We start from the raw sequence: 16,220 nt of genomic DNA on the forward strand, positions 1-16,220 counted from the left end.
ATTTTGTTGTGTACCCAGTAGTCATTCAGGAGCAGGTTGTTCAGTTTCCACGTAGTTGAGCAGTTTTGATTGAGTGTCTTAGTCCTGAGTTCTAGTTTGATTATACTGTGGTCTGAGAGACAGTTTGTTAAAATTTCTGTTCTTTTACATTTGCTGTGGAGTGCTTTACTTCCAACTATGTGGTCAATTTTGGAATAAGTGTGATGTGGTGCTGAGAAGAATGTATATTCTGTTGATTGGGGTGGAGAGTTCTGTAGATGTCTATTAGGTCCGCTTGGTGCAGAGCTGAGTTCAATTCCTGGATATCCTTGTTAACTTTCTGTCTCATTGATCTGTCTAATGTTGACGGTGAGGTGTTAAAGTCTCCCATTATTATTGTGTGGGAGTCTAAGTCTCTCTGTAAGTCTCTAAGAACTTGCTTTATGAATCTGGGTGCTCCTGTATTGGATGCATGTATATTTAAGACAGTTAGCTCTTCTGGTCGAATTGATCCTTTTACCATTATGTAATGGCCTTCTTTGTCTCTTTTGATCTTTGTTGGTTTAATTGTCAGACTTACCAAAGTTGAAATGAAGGAAAAAATCTTAAGGGCAGCCAGAGAGAAAGGTCGGGTTACCCACAAAGGGAAGCCCATTAGACTAACAGCAGATCTCTCGTCAGAAACTCTACAAGCCAGAAGAGAGTGGGGGCCAATATGCAACATTCTTAAAGAAAAGAAATTTCAACCCAGAATTTCATATCCAGCCAAACTAAGTTTCATAAGTGAAGGAGAAATAAAATCCTTTACAGACGAGCAAATGCTGAGAGATTTTGTCACCACCAGGCCTGCCCTACAAGAGCTCCTCAAGGAATCACTAAGCATGGAAAGGAACAACTGGTAACAGCCACTGCAAAAACATGCCAAAATGTAAAGAGCATCGATGCTAGGAAGAAACTGCATCAACTAATGAGCAAAATAACCAGCTAACATCATAATGACAGGATCAAGTTCACACATAACAATATTAACCTTAAATGTAAATGGGCTAAATGCTCCAATTAAAAGACACAGACTGGAAAACTGGAGAAAGAGTCAAGACCCATCAGTGTGCTGTATTCAGGAGACCCATCTCACGTGCAGAGACACACATAGGCTCAAAATAAAGGGATGGAGGAAGATCTACCAAGCAAATGGAGAACAAAAAAAAGCAGGGGTTGCAATCCTAGTCGCTGTACAATCAATTAAAAAATCCTTTTAAGAATTCAGTGAGATACGTGGTTAATAAATTAATATTAAACGTCACTAGTGTTTTTCTCTACAAAAAACAAACACCTGAAAACACTACAAAAATAAGTAATCAAAGTAGCACGGTACTGGCATACAGACAAACATATAGATCAACGAAATAAAACAGAGCCCAGAAATAAACCCTGCCAAAGGACTTTTGGCAAGTGTCAAGACCATTCAATTAAAAAAGGACAGTCTTTTCAACAAATGGTGCAGGGAAAACTGGGTATCTACATACAAAAAAATGAAGTTAGACCCTTAGCTGATACATACCATATATAAAAACTAACTTCAAATCAATGAAAGACCTAAACCCAAGCACTAAATAAACTTTTAACAGTAGTAAAGCATGACATTAGATTTAGCAATGATTTATTGAATGTAACACTAAAAGTACAAGCAACAAAAGCAAAAACAGACAAATAGAACTACATCAAATCCAAAAACTTTTACGAAAAGAAGACTACCAACAGATTTAAAAGACAACCCTCAGAATGGAAAGAAAGTGCAAATCATATATCTCATAAGAAGTTAATATCCAGAACATAGAAAGAACTCTTAAAATTCAAAAACAACAAAAGACAAAAAACCCCCAAACAACCCGATTAAAAAACGAGCAAGGAACTGAGTAGGTATTTCTCCAAAGAATCTATACAAACTGCCAATAAGCACATAAAAAGACGGTCAGTAACACAAATCATTAGGGAAATGAAAATCAAAACTAAAACAATATACTACTTCACAACCAGCAGAATGGCTATTATCAAAAACACATAAAAAAAGTTTTGGCAAGGATGTGGAGAAATTGGAATCTTGGTGCAATATTGGTTGGGAATGTTAAAATAGTGTGGTTGCTGTGGAAAACAATATGATAGTTCCTTTAAAAATTAAACAAAGAACATATAATCTAGCAATTCCACTCCTAAGTATACACTCAAAAAAAAAAAAAAAAAACAAAAAACAAAAACAAAAACAACAATAACAAAAAAAAAAAACATAAAAGCAACGACTTGAACAGATACTTGTACCCCATGTTCACAGTAGCATTTTTCACAATAGGCAAAAAGTAGAAGTAACTTAAGTATCCACCAATACATTGTGAAATATGTATGGATAAAATATAGTATATACATGCAATGAAATATTATTTCACCTAAAAAAGGAAATTCTCACAGCTACAACATGGAAAGAACTTTGAAAACTTTATGCTGTGAAATAAGCCAGTCACAAAAGAACAAACACTGTACAATTTCCCTTATATGAAGTTTTCATAATAGCCAATTTCAGAGACAAAAAGTAGAATGGTGATTGTCAGGGGCTGGGGGGAGAGGAAGGAGTTGGAAGTTATTGTGAAAAGTGTATAAAGTTTCAGTGTGGAAAGATAAAAACTGTTCTGGAGATGGGTGGTGGTAATGGTTGCCTAACAATGTGAATCTAACTTAACAAACTTAAAATGGTTAATTTTATGTATATTTTACCATAATTAAAAAAATTAGAAACTAAAATGGAATAAAAAACCCAATAATAATAGAAAAATGTTAAGTATCTAAAAATAAAATTTAAAAATATACAGGAACTTTAAAAATATTAAAACTACAGAAATATAAAAGGAAGACAAATGCAGTATCATAAAGGTGTCAATCCTCTCTAAATTAACCAATACATTAAATTCTCTATTAAAAAATGATTTGTGGAGTAAAGATGAATTGATGCTATTATAACCAAACATTAGGTACTTAAGTTCGCTTGTAAAAATAATTACATAACAACAAACAAGAAAATATTCAGAACAATGGGGAGTATTTTAACCTTACCCAATATAGATTATAAAATCATAGTGTCAACAATTTAGTACAAAAGAAAAAGTGATTAAATAGATTAATGGACTGACTAGAGAGGATAGATGAACCAGCAAATCTATTTGAGAATTTACCAGGTAGTAAGTCAAGATGGCATTCAAATTAGGGGATAATCAGGACAGAAAAGGATTAAGAAATTTTCCATTTGGGAAGAAAAATAAGAGCTCAATGCCCTCTCACTCTTTACAACCAAGCTTTTGGAGACATGACATAATAAACAAAGAAGACATATAGATAAAATATAAATTTATCCAGGGAGACTGCTAGCTTCTTACTCTATCTCTACTCTCCTCTACTTTCTTCCTAACAGAAACACAATTTTGATGAAAAACACACTGTGAAATTTAGCAGAGGCCCAGACTCATAATTAAAGAATGTAAAGCAAAACAAATAATGATTTTCCCTTATTAGATTAAATTTACAACCCTTGACAATAACCAGGATTGGCAACTAGGTAATCATCAAAATTAAAATGCATACATCTTTTCCTACCTTAAAAGAACTTTCCCTCTTACGCCTTCTTTTTCAATCTACCCATTTGTCTTTTCCTTAACTGCAAAATTTAACAAGCAGGTATTTTAAACCCCCCTTCTCCAATTCAGGACCATCCACTTACTCTCACTAAAACTGGTTTTGGTTCCCTCACTTGACTGAAACCAGATTTCTAAAATGTCAAATGTCAAATTCAATGCCCTCTTTTCAGTCCTGATCTTCCTACACCTCTCTGTGGCATTTCATTTGGTACAACTAACAATTACCTCCTTAAATGTTCTACTCTCTGGGCTTTGATGTTAAACACTATTGAGTCTCTTATCTCTCATATTTCCTTTCAATTTCTTCCACCTATCAAATAAGAGGTAGCTGTGTTTTCTAGGTTTTTATCCTTAATCATGGCAGCATTGATATTCTTTCCTTAGACAAAGGAAAGACAAAGGAAAGAATATATATATATATGAATATTTATATCCACACTAGGGTATCTTATTATTGACTTTATTTTATATGATGATAAACACATCTACATCCCTGTCCATGATCATCTCAAATTACACACTTCAATTTAAAATTGTTAACATTTTTTACACTATGTTAACTCAGTATGTTCTCAACCCATTTCCTGTTTCCCCTGAAGTCAATCTTTTCTTGTGTCTTCCATTCTAGTAAGTCCCTTTCCCACTAACTTACTGGACATTTGATGTCAAGAAGAAAACATGAAGTTAAAAACTCTCAATTCTAACAGCTAGTAAGAGGGAAACATTAAAAACATTCCCTTTAAAAATTAAGAACAAAGCTGGAATCCCACGATAATTGCTACTATTCACTCTTAGTTACTGCAAAAAGAAAAACTGAAGGCATAAAGGTCTGAAAGGAAGAAAATAAATATCAATCACAGATACTATGGGTGTACTCAGAAAACTGAAATCAGTAAAATGATTTGCTCACTGATTATCAATTTACAAAAATTACTTGTATTTCTAATTACCAGCAACAGTTAGAAATCTATTTTTAAGTCAAGAACACCATTTACAACACATATAAGATATCCAGGAAGAAAATGAACAAAGATCCACAAGGCCTAATAGGAAACATTTATAAATCAACAAAATGAATTTAGAAATATGCCTTGTCACGAGAATACACAACATAGAGATACCGATTTTCCCGAATCTGATTTATATAGTTTTGATGCAATTGCAGCAAAAATCCAAAAGGCTTTCTTTTTTTAATGGAACTTGATTTTAAAACGTATATGGAAGAGCTAAAGACCAAAAATAGTTAAGGCACTCCTGAAGAATAGATTACCCTACCAAAAGACTTTTTCTGAAGCTACAGTAATTAAGACAGCAGAAGACAGGCACAGGATAAACTGTCCAATGGAATGGCATAAAGACTCCAGAAACAAAACCACTGAATGTTTGTGTCCCCCAAAATTCTATGTTGAAACCCTTGCCCCTGATATGATGGTATTTGGAGGTAGGGCCTTTGGGAGGTAATTAGGTTCAGAAAAGGTAATGAAGATAGGACCCCCAAGTTAGGTTTAGTGTCCTTATAAGATGAGAGAGACCAGAACACACACTCTCTCTCTCTCTCTCCACCATTGTGAAGACACAGAGAGAAGGCAGCTGTCTGCAAAGCAGAGAAAGCTCTAACGCAGGAACTGAAATGACTAGTGCCTTCATCTTGGACTTCCCTGCCTCCAGAACTGTAAAAAATAAATCTCTGTTGTTGAAGCCACCTAGTCTATGTTATTCTGCTACAGCAGCCCAACTGATTAAGACAATATCTATATGTACTTGTGACATAAGACAGAAGTGGCAATACAGATCACTAGAAAAGGAGGAACTACTCAGTAAAGGTTCTAGACAACTAAAAGGTAAAAAACCACAAACTGGAAGATATGGCCAACACATAAACTTGAAAAGTGAGTATGTAGAATATATAGGAATTCTCACAAACAATAAAAAAAAAAAAAAAACAGAAAAATGGCAAAACAAACATTTCACAGAACAGGAAACACAAATAGCCAACAAACGTAAAAAGGTTTTAGAACTCATTAATAATCAAGAAAATATAAATCAAAACCTCATTGAGACAATGTTTTATCTCAATTAGATTGGTAAAAATTAAGAACAATAACTAATACACAGTTTTGAAGAGGCAGATTAACAGAAAATCTCCTACATGGCTAAGAGCGGAATAAGCTGGTGTGGTCTCTTTGGAAGATAATTTGCACTATCCTGAGGTTAAACATTTCATACCCTATATCCCAGCAATTGATGTGAGTGTACAGACCTTAGAGAAACTTGCTTATATACACCAGGAGAAACATACAAGAATATTCCTAACTGCATATGACACAGCTGATCTCTTTCCTGAGCCATTTTCTTTCATTAATTTCTATGAGGTCACTCCCTTGATTTTTCCTTCTTTTTCACTGTTCACTGTTTCACTTTTTCACTTCTCAGTGTCCTTTGCTGACTTTTGTCTTCAGACTCTCTAAATGTTGGAATAATAAATCTTTTGGTTCCTTCTATCTTCACAGATGATGATTTCATTTAGTCTCATGGCTTTACCAGTTACAAGGTCCAAACTCCACCATGAATGCCAAAGTCTTATACTCAACAACCTATTCAACATTTCCACTTGGACATCTTGGAGTATGGAAGTCAGTCAAGCTGTTCAAAAAATTCCTGTTTTTTTTTTTTTTTTTTCCTAGCACTGCACTTCCCCATCCCTTTTGAAATTAGGTGTGGCCATATGACTAGGCATGGTCAAACTTAAGAAAAATTAAACAACTTTCAAGTTGTTTCAAATACTACTACAGATTCGTTTTTAATCTCAAAGTTAATATGCCAAAAAGAATCTCTAACTTATCTTCCCTCAGCAAATGGATTTATCCTGTAGTTCAAACCAAATTTATGAATCATTTTTAATTGTCGTTCCTCCAACCATAGCCAATTTATCAATTCATCAGCAAATCCTGCAGCTCTGCCTTCAAAGAATATTTCAAAGCTGACTACTTCTCAATACCTCAACTGCTGCTACCTTAGTCTCAACCACCAATATTTTCAATGCCATATAGGAAAACTGTGATAGTTTTCTAACTGGTCCCCTCATTTCCAATCTTCTTACTACAGATCTAGGGCCCTACACCATCTGCTCCGCCCTACCTCCCTACCCTCACTCTCCTATTCCCTAAAGATACTCTAACCACATGGGCCTTCCTGCTTCCTTGAACAGCCACATTCAAGGCCTTTCCTTTTGTCATTCCCCTCTGTCTGGCCCATCTTTTCTAATCATTTAGATCTCTCCTCAAACATCATCTCCTTGGAGAGGCTTTCCTCATCACCTTACCTAAAATATCCACAAATCCTAGTTTGTTTATGGGTCAGTTATCAATTTATTGCTCCAAATTCATTCTTCATTGTCTGCTCTACAAGCATAGAGCTAGATCCCTTAAATAAATATCTTTATTTTTCTAGGTACCATGATGTTAAGTTTTGTCAGCATGGGATACTACAGAGATATCACAAGAAAAAGGAGTTCTTGTTCCTGACTCATGTATCCTTGGCAAGCTTCTGCAGTGGAGGAAGGTTCTCCAGTGCCTAGCTCTTGATATTAACGGTAGTCAGCAACACTCAAAGGCCATCAGCTTTCCCTGGTGCTCCCTCTCTGGGGAGGTTTCAAAGCAGAGTATCTCTAACAAGATATCTCCCCATACACAGTTTTTTAGGGTACTCCAGAATAGGGATTTATAAACTTTTATCTTAATGGGACAAATAGTAAATTAGGCTTGCAGATTATAACATCATAACTCTACCTTTGTAGTGAGAGATATAGACAATATGTAAATAGATTGGGCATAGCTGTGTTCTAATTAAACTTTATTTATAAAACAGCTGGCAAAAGGACTGTAGTTTGCCAGTCCCTCAACTAGAGGGCATATTCCCCAGCAAGTTTTAAAGGATGCATTTCCAGTAAGTTCCACCAGAGCAACACTAGTGACTTCTCTGCCACTGAGTCATGGCCATATCCTCTCCAACAAGGTAAGAATCTTAGCCTTGGCAAAAAGGGTTCTTACTTGGGCACTCTATCTCAGCCATATCAGTAGTAGCTGCTTCTTAAAACTATTCCTGTATTCCCTGAATTTTCTTTAATTTCCCTGATAAAATCAGTAACTCTATTAAACTTACCCTCTTGAAAATATCTATGGCTTCTGACTTATGATTGGACCTTAATCAATACACAGTTTATCTTGCTTTTTTAAAGGCATTTATCACTAACTGAAATTATATTAATTGTGTTTTGCTTGCTTTTAATTTTTTTTTTTTTTCTTTTAAGAGACAGGGGTCTCAGTATGTTGCCCAGGCTAGCCTCAAACTCCTGGGCTCAAGCAATCCTCCCAACTCAGCCTCTCCAGTACCTGGGACTACAGACATGCACCACCACACCCAGCTTGTATTTGCTTACTTTTTATTTATTAATATCCATCACTCAAATGTAAGCTCCATAAAGGTAGGCACTTTGGTTCACTACTGAATGAATTCCTAATACCCAGCACACTATCAGGTCATAACAGACTCATAACAAGTATCTGTGACTGACTAAATTAATCTTTGGCCAAATAAACTGAATTTTTAGAATTTCATCAAATTTTATTTGATTATATAAAATAGGAAGATGACAATAATCTCTTGCTTATACCTGTGCTCACTCTCTCTCACAAACCCTCCTTATTCATTCACATCACTCTATCTCTGCTTATTGTATTCCCTCAGTCTCTATTCTAAAATTAGTAAATAACTTAGAGTGCAAAAATTCACCTTCCTCCCTTTTAAACCTGTGAGGTTCAAGCAATACAACACAGAATCTCCCTCTCTCTAAGTATTTTACAAGGATCAGAAAACTACTACTGAGTGAGGTGGGAAAGACAGGCACCTTCTCCTTAAACCCTACCCAAAAATGTTGGCAAGATTCCAAAGAGTAGAAACGATAGTTACTCTCCAAATTAACCATTTGGCACTCTTGGTTTAGAACACTCAAAATATTCCTAATAATCTAATACTTCAGCCACATTACTTTAAAACATTTTTCAGAACAGAAATTTGTGACTTACCAATCTATAATTTTTTAATATGTACCAGCCAATCCTTTGGAGTCTTTAAAAGCTCATTCTTTCTCTTATATATACACAAGTAAAAATACTTGAAAATCAATCTTTCAACTTTTCTGCAGGTCTATCTAAGTTGGATTTTACCCTCATCTTCCCACACTTGTAGTCTTTCTTATTTTCACTTTGAAACACTGAAATAATGCAATGGTTGCTGGGATGTTCAAAACAATACTAGTACTTTGTGAAGTCCAAGGGCCTACTGCTCAAATTCATCCAAAACAGCTAGAAAACAATGGAAAAATTCTGTTTTTGCTCTCTCTCCCTCCTACCTATTTCCTAATTCATTTCTGCTGACATGAGGGGGACAGAGAAGCAGAGAATACCAAAGGGCACAAAAAGGGGGAAAAGCTGGGTATGAAGTCTTTGGTGGAAATCACTTCATTTTCTCAAACAATCTGAAAAACAGAGACAAAGGTAACAACACTGACAAAAGAATGACCCTCCAGTTCTTTCCTTCTTTTACACTGCTTCACTTCAGCGTACACTGGTTATCACATTTCATTAACTTGTAAAGGCTGTTTTTTACTATATAACTTCATTCAACCTCTACAGCCTTGTCTCTGAGTATCAAGTTTCACCAGTTGCTTCCAAGCTAATATGTGCCCTCTCTTTAGGACACTTAAGATTTAAAACAGCTTTAGGTTGTCTGACAGTACAATCTCTGTACTTGATTCTGACAACAGACTATCAAAGCCAAGAGCAGTTATATAAAATTTTACATTTAAAGGAAATGTTAAAAAATGAAACTTTTCATTTTTGTTTTTCAGAAGAGTAAGGATAAAATGGAAATATGTAAAACGCTCTTTCTTTTCTGTTTGTTGTTGTTTTGAGACAGGATTTTGTTCTGTTGCTCAGGCTGGCTTGCAGTGGTGTGATCTCAGCTCACTGCAACCTCTGCCTCGTGGACTCAAGCCATCTTCCCTCTTCAGCCTCCTGAGTAGCTGGGACTAAAGATGCATGCCACCATACCTGGCTACTTTCTGTATTTTTTTGTAGAGACAGGGTTTCGCCATGTTGCCCAGGCTGGTCTCAAACTCCTCAGCTCAAGCCGTCTGCCCATCTTGGCCTCCCAAAGTGCTGGGATTACAGGCATGAGCCACCGCACCTAGTCACGTTATGCTTTCTTAAAGACAGTCTGGAATTAAGGCATTTCTATTATTTTAGAGTCAGTAACACATTTAAGTATAATTTCAATTGTTCAGATCATTATATTCTTGTATTTAATGGTGAGAGGTATTATTTCACTTTTTAATTTTGTCATATTGCAAACTTCAAGGAAAATTAAAGTTATATAAGTCTCCAGAGATATTATCCAGAGATAATTTGGATAACGCAGTTGGTTTTGGAAAAACGCAGTTGGTAAGAGTTTTTTCCCCTTGCCTTACACTCAAGGTAGAGAAATAAATTATTTTCCACCACTGAAAAAAAATTGCACAAAAGGTTGTCTGGTTCCCAAAACAACTGCTTCTTCTAAAAGTTCTCAATGATTTTCATAGTACAAATGCTAAATTAGCTCAACAGAAGTAAAACACAAGTTTGAAGGAAACCAGAAACCACCATAAATAGCCACTTTTAAAAGATGAGAGTACCTGGGCACCTGTGGCTCACACCTGTAATCTCAACACTTTGGGAGGCCAAGACAGGCGGATCACTTGAGGTCAGCAGTTTGAGACTGCCTGGCCAACATGGTGAAACACCCTCTCTACTAAAAACACAAAAATTAGCCAGGCATGGTGGTGTGCATCTGTAATCACAACTACTTAAGAGGCTAAGGCAGAAGAATCGTTTGAGCCCAGGAGGCAGAGGTTCGGGGAGCTGAGATCGTGCCACTGTACTCTAGAGTGACAAGAGTGATACTCTACTACAAAAAAAAAAAAAAAAAAAAAAAAAAAAAGAATGTGATATAATCTCTGCCACTTAGAAATTCAAAGCCTGCTGAGGACTATTATATCATCGTTCCTACCACTCTCATTACATTTTCTAGGGATTTCATTTATTCATCAAAGAAAAGAGAAAGACGAAAGTAACTTATTTTGGTTTTTCCACCTAACATTATTGTTAAAGTTTTACTTTTCAGTGTTAGCACTGCTTTTAGAAAAATTAATGGAGAGCACGAGTGAGACAACTAAGCAACTAGGCTTAGCCCTAGACAACATTTATTCAGAATTATCCACTGACTTGTGGCAAGCAACATTTTGGTATAAAACTAAATATGATGTCAACTTGTATTGTCTAGTTCTATTGGTGGAAGACTGATCTGGGAGCTCAGAAATCTATTAGGGTGGGGGTGTCCAATCTTTGGGTTTTCCTGGGCAGCACTGGAAGAATTGTTTTGGGCCACACATAAAATACACTAACACTAATGATAACTGATGAGCTTAAAAGCAAAACTGCAAAAATATCTCATATTTCTTTAAGAAACTTTATGAATTTGTGTCGGAACGCATTCAAACCCATCCTTGGCCACATGTGGGCTTCGGGTTGGACAAGCTTATGTTAAGAGTCTCATCTCCAATCTTGGCGAGCTGTATAATTATGGATAAATAATCTCACCTGTCCAAGCCTCAAATCCTCATCTATACAATGATGAGGCTAACCTAGATGATCTCTAAGATTCATTTCAAACATAATTTTATCTTCATCATTCCTACCACTCCATTACATTTTCGAGGGATCTCATTTATTCATCAATTATTAAACATCTGTGTCTCCGCCACAGTGATCTTACTGAGCTTACATTTTGATTGTCCCATAGGCATATTAGAAAATTAGTTAACACATAAGCTTAAAGTTAGTAATGGGATTAAAAAATGGTTAAGTGGCTTGTTTATTTGGCTTAGAACTCACAGAATGATGCATTTGTGGATCAGTACAAAACTCTCCACATTTGACACTGCTCAGAAAATAAGAATGCTATTAAAACAGTTACTAATCAGAATTTAACAGGCCTACGACTGGCATGATACTCTGATTAAAAGCAATTGCCAATATATATGGCCCCTATTTCTGGCCTGTAAAAGACAAAAAGGTATGATAAGGTCAGCTTTCGTGGGGAGAGAATCTCAGTCCGATCTCTAACACGAATACATGTCTGAATAACAGTCTGTGCTGACCCTTCTTGTCAACTTTTAATCCTTCTAACTGATGAAAAGCATGAGACATGTGTTTATTTTAAGTACATGCTAGTGGCTGGCTTTCTTATTTTCACCTAGCTTTGTACAATTGTACAGAACTCATTAAATTCTTAATACAAACACTCACACAATGCCCCCGCCCCACCACCTCCCCGCACTCAACTCCAAGCAGCGAGTGGGGCTAAAAGGATAACTCAGTTGCTCATAAGGAACACACAAAAATTAAACCCTACAAGGAAGTTAGAAAAAAGAACAAATAATAACACAAGGCAAACTATGGTATTAGAGTAGTCAAAACTTCAGGGTCTTAATATGGTGCTCACTCCCTGTTAAGATAAAAGTAAATAAAACTGAGAGTTCCTATAATAGGAGGAGAACAGGAAAGAAAGGAGGACGGGAGATAACATTTACTCAGCACTTAACAGGTGCCAGGCACTATGCAGGTAGTTTTCACTTACTTTTCTCAAGAACTACACACATGAAAATATGCCTCAATAGGTGATCATCTACAACAAGAGTTAACCACTTCCCTTCATAAAATGATTCCAACAGCCTAGGATTGTATTCTAATGTAAAGGTAGTGTGGATGTAAATAATCATTCTGCCTAGAATCTTGTATTTGGAACTGAAAGAGGTCTTGGGTCACCTAGGCAACCCATCCATCTTACGGATTTAACTTAGGCCAGACAAGAAAAGGGGCTGGACTAAGGTCATCCTTGTTTACAAGCAGAGCTGAGATCAGACCAATAATCAACACATCGATATGCCCCTCTGTTGGTAACAGTTCAGTGAAATTTAGTAACTACTAAGTTACTGACCACCTATTAGTACTTTATTAAAACAATCCTAATAATCCGACTATACAAATAGCACAGAATCTCGAAAGAATGTGTTAATTTCTATATATTTTTAAAACCAACTGATAAGCAGTAATCTGCGTTTGAATATATGTCTATTTCCTTGACTGCTCTCCACATAAAGATCCCAGATGCAAAGCAGTGTTGGGGGAACGGGGAGGGGGTGATCGGTCGCTGAGGTAAAGATCGCCTCCTGTAAAGCCCCAGGTCGATGATCCTGGCCCTGGACTCCCCGTCCCCTCCGCGATTTGTAACCCCTGAGCCGGGCGGGAGGACAGAGGATGAGTGTGCAGTAAAGAGGCTCCCGCGCCCTCGGCTCGCCGATTCCCCTCGCGACGCCGGGCCGGTTCCGAACGCGGACCAGACCGTTAAGGGGCTGCCAGGGCCGCTACGCCCCGCGCGGGCCGCCCCTCCCCCACCGCGGCCTGAGGCGAGCGGCGCTGCCGGCCAGGCCCCCGCGGCTCCCCTAGCGAACAATACAGGGGGTCCCCCGCGAGGCCGAACGCCAAGGCCCCGCACCGCGGGCCTGGCAGGCAGCGTCGAGCCGCAAGGCCGCGAGAGACCACCCAGCGGGAGAGTGAGTGAGGACGCGGTTATTCAGGGGGTTCAGAGGCCGCCGTGGCCTGACCGTACCTGGCTCCAGGTGATGAACTCGTTAGTGTGGGTTTCCTCCACAAGCGTCCACAGCTTGCTGAGGAAAGCCGGCACGTTCGAACTCTGCTTCATTGTTAACGCGGCGCAGGGATTCCAAATTCTAGACCCGAACGCGGTGGTAGCGGCGGCAGCAGCTCAGGCAGCAGCTCCCCGAGAACGCCCACAACGCAGGCGCAGCAGATCTTGGTCCCCGCCCCCCAACCCCGCCAGGCGCGCGGCAAGGCAGAGAGGCCGGGCGGCCGCACGTGACGGACAAGTCCCCGCGCTCCGCCTGTGCGCGCAGTGGTTCCGCGCCGGTCCCTTCCCTGGCCAATCCCAGGGGCCGACCACACGATGGAGAAAAGCGATTGGCTGCTGCTGACATGAAGGGGGTGGGAGCAGAAGGGGGTGGGAGCAGAAGGGGGCGCTGCCTTCTCATTTGCCTTTTATATAGAAGCTTTGATGGTAGCGGATCTTCGGCTTGGGAGACCGTCGGTGTTTGGACGTTTCACGTGGAAACAGCTTATGGTTTCTGGGCTGTGGCTGGGAGGCTACAAAAAGCCCTTCGGGGCCTTTGAGTCATAAGTTTGGCAGGCAAAGTGTGGTTTGCACCAGTTTAGAGAAGATCATTCGCAGAAGGAAAAAACCAGCTCTCAAGCATGATGTGCTAGGCCCCGAATTGAAATTGTCTTAAAAATAATGAACCTTGTTCTTACATTATCATTGGGAGAAAAAGCCCTCTTTAAAATATGTTTATCAAAAAGAGCAGTTTAAATAACTCACTCTCTATTACTTAAAACTGTAAACCAGGAACTGCAATTGATGTATCATGTGCTGTTTTTAATCCAGTCATCAAGTGCCTACTCTACACCCAGAATAAAAGGAAATAGGCTGTTTATACTATTTTAGTTAATTAAAATAGTTGTTCCTGCGTATACTTTACAGATACATTGTTTTTTGCCTGAGAGATTGGTATAGTGAAAAAAAAATAATGGAGAAGGAGTCAGTAGATCTGAGTTTAGATAAAGCCTCTTGAACGTTTTTCTGTATATTAAAGTACACTGGTACTGTCACTTAGAGCAATTCCTTAGCCACCAGTGCCAGTTTTTCCCATTTCTTGATTGGGAATAAGATCTATCTTTTTACCCATTAAGAGTGTCTTTAATGCTATAATAGCTGTGCAAATGCTTTGAAAATATGAGGTCTACAAAATTCGACCTTTTTTTTTTTTTTTTACAGAAGTCAGCATGTGAAGGTAAAAACTTACAAACAAGTCAGAGCCAACACATTATACAAAAATTCAACATAGGATTGGTTTACTTCTTGGGTAAATGTAAAATAGTACATTAAAAAAATATATATAGAGAGAGTATATTCCAATGAGCAAATATTTATTGAATGCTGCCTTTGTGTTCAGCACTGGGATGTTGGCTGAAGCAAAATCAGATATATGGAGGCATACATGTGATAGAGGAACTAGTATTTGATGAGCCCTTATATATATGCCAAGGGCTTTACATATATTATTGAATCCTCACAACAATCCAATGAATTAGGTTTTATTATCCCATTTTCCCAGTGAAGATTCTGAGACTCAAAAGTTGATTAATTTCCCCAGTCACAGCAAGTAAATAGGAGAGAGTATTTACACCCAAGCTTTATTGAGCTCAAAAGTATGTGCCCTTTCCATTGTACAATGATGACACTGTTTCAAAGCTCAAGATGCTTATATTCAAACTCGAGAAACAACATGACCATAGTGATCAGCACTCATTAATATATACAAAAAGAGCTAAATGTTTGGTATAAAATAAGTACTAGGTGAGTTTAAAAAGACAGACTAGTAGGTTAAGGTGATAAGGAAAGATTTCATGGAGGATAGGGACCTTAAGTTGGATCTTGAGGTACAAATATATTTGAATAGCTAAAAGGAAGATACCAGAATAAGCAAAAACCAGGAAGCTAATGATCATGTCTGTCTATGGAGGGCAACAGCTCAGAGGTAAGATTGACAGTGTCTAAGGAGGAAATGTGGCCTACTTTCATGGCATTATATTATTTTCTTCTAAAAAAAATAAGGTGTGGTTAGATAGAAGTGGAAACTTGTCTTTGGACATTCAAAGGCTGGGCATTCATAGGGCTGGGCTTAGTGGGGTGCCATACTTGGTTTAATGCTCTGCTCTCATCCTCTTGAAATTCTCAATTTTTGAACAAGGGACTCTGCATTTTCATTTTGCAATGGACCTTGCAAAATATGTAGCTGATTCTGTTTCCAGTGTATGGCATCTTATAGATCGTACGTTTGAAACAAGTGGTTCTTAAACTTAAGCATGTGTCTGAATCACTTGGAGAGGGGAGCCTTCCAGTAAGCAGATGAGCAATATCAGTTCTCAGGTAGTATTTGTAATACTTATAAGGGCAGCGACAAGGATAAGTTATTAACCAGGTAAGAAAACCTTGGTACCAGGAAATTAGATGATGTATCCAAAATAATCTAGCTAAAGTTGGAATTGAAACCAGGTCTTTCGTAGTCTGAAACATGCTTTTTAAATTTACACCAGTGTGCCTCAAACTTCAGCGCAGAATCACCTGTATGGCTTCTTAAAAAACAAATTGCTGCTTCTGCTTCCATGGCACTCAGTAAGTCTGGGATACAGGTTAAGAATTTTTATTTTTAACAAGTCCCAGATGAGGCAGATGCTACCGGCCCTGGAACCACATTTTGAGAACTGCTGTTATAGAGGAAAAATTAGTAAACTGACCTTCCCTTACTACTAACATGTACTGATTAATTGT

The 16,220-nt window shown here is 37.9% G+C and overlaps 1 protein-coding gene across 2 annotated transcripts in view; it reads right to left on the reverse strand.

The window, feature by feature from the left end:
* The window catches only part of HSF2 (heat shock transcription factor 2), a 37,983-nt gene extending 24,280 nt beyond the window's left edge, over positions 1 to 13,703 (reverse strand). For both annotated transcript variants that reach the window (XM_003898239.3, XM_003898240.3), the window contains exon 1: positions 13,425 to 13,703. In XM_003898239.3, coding sequence (XP_003898288.1) covers positions 13,425 to 13,517 — 93 coding nt within the window. In that variant the 5' untranslated portion in view covers positions 13,518 to 13,703. The remainder of the gene's footprint in view (positions 1 to 13,424) is intronic.
* Between the last annotated feature and the right edge of the window lie 2,517 nt (positions 13,704 to 16,220).

Source organism: Papio anubis, chromosome 6 (assembly GCF_008728515.1).
Source record: "Papio anubis isolate 15944 chromosome 6, Panubis1.0, whole genome shotgun sequence".
Classification (NCBI taxonomy): Eukaryota; Metazoa; Chordata; class Mammalia; order Primates; family Cercopithecidae; genus Papio; species Papio anubis.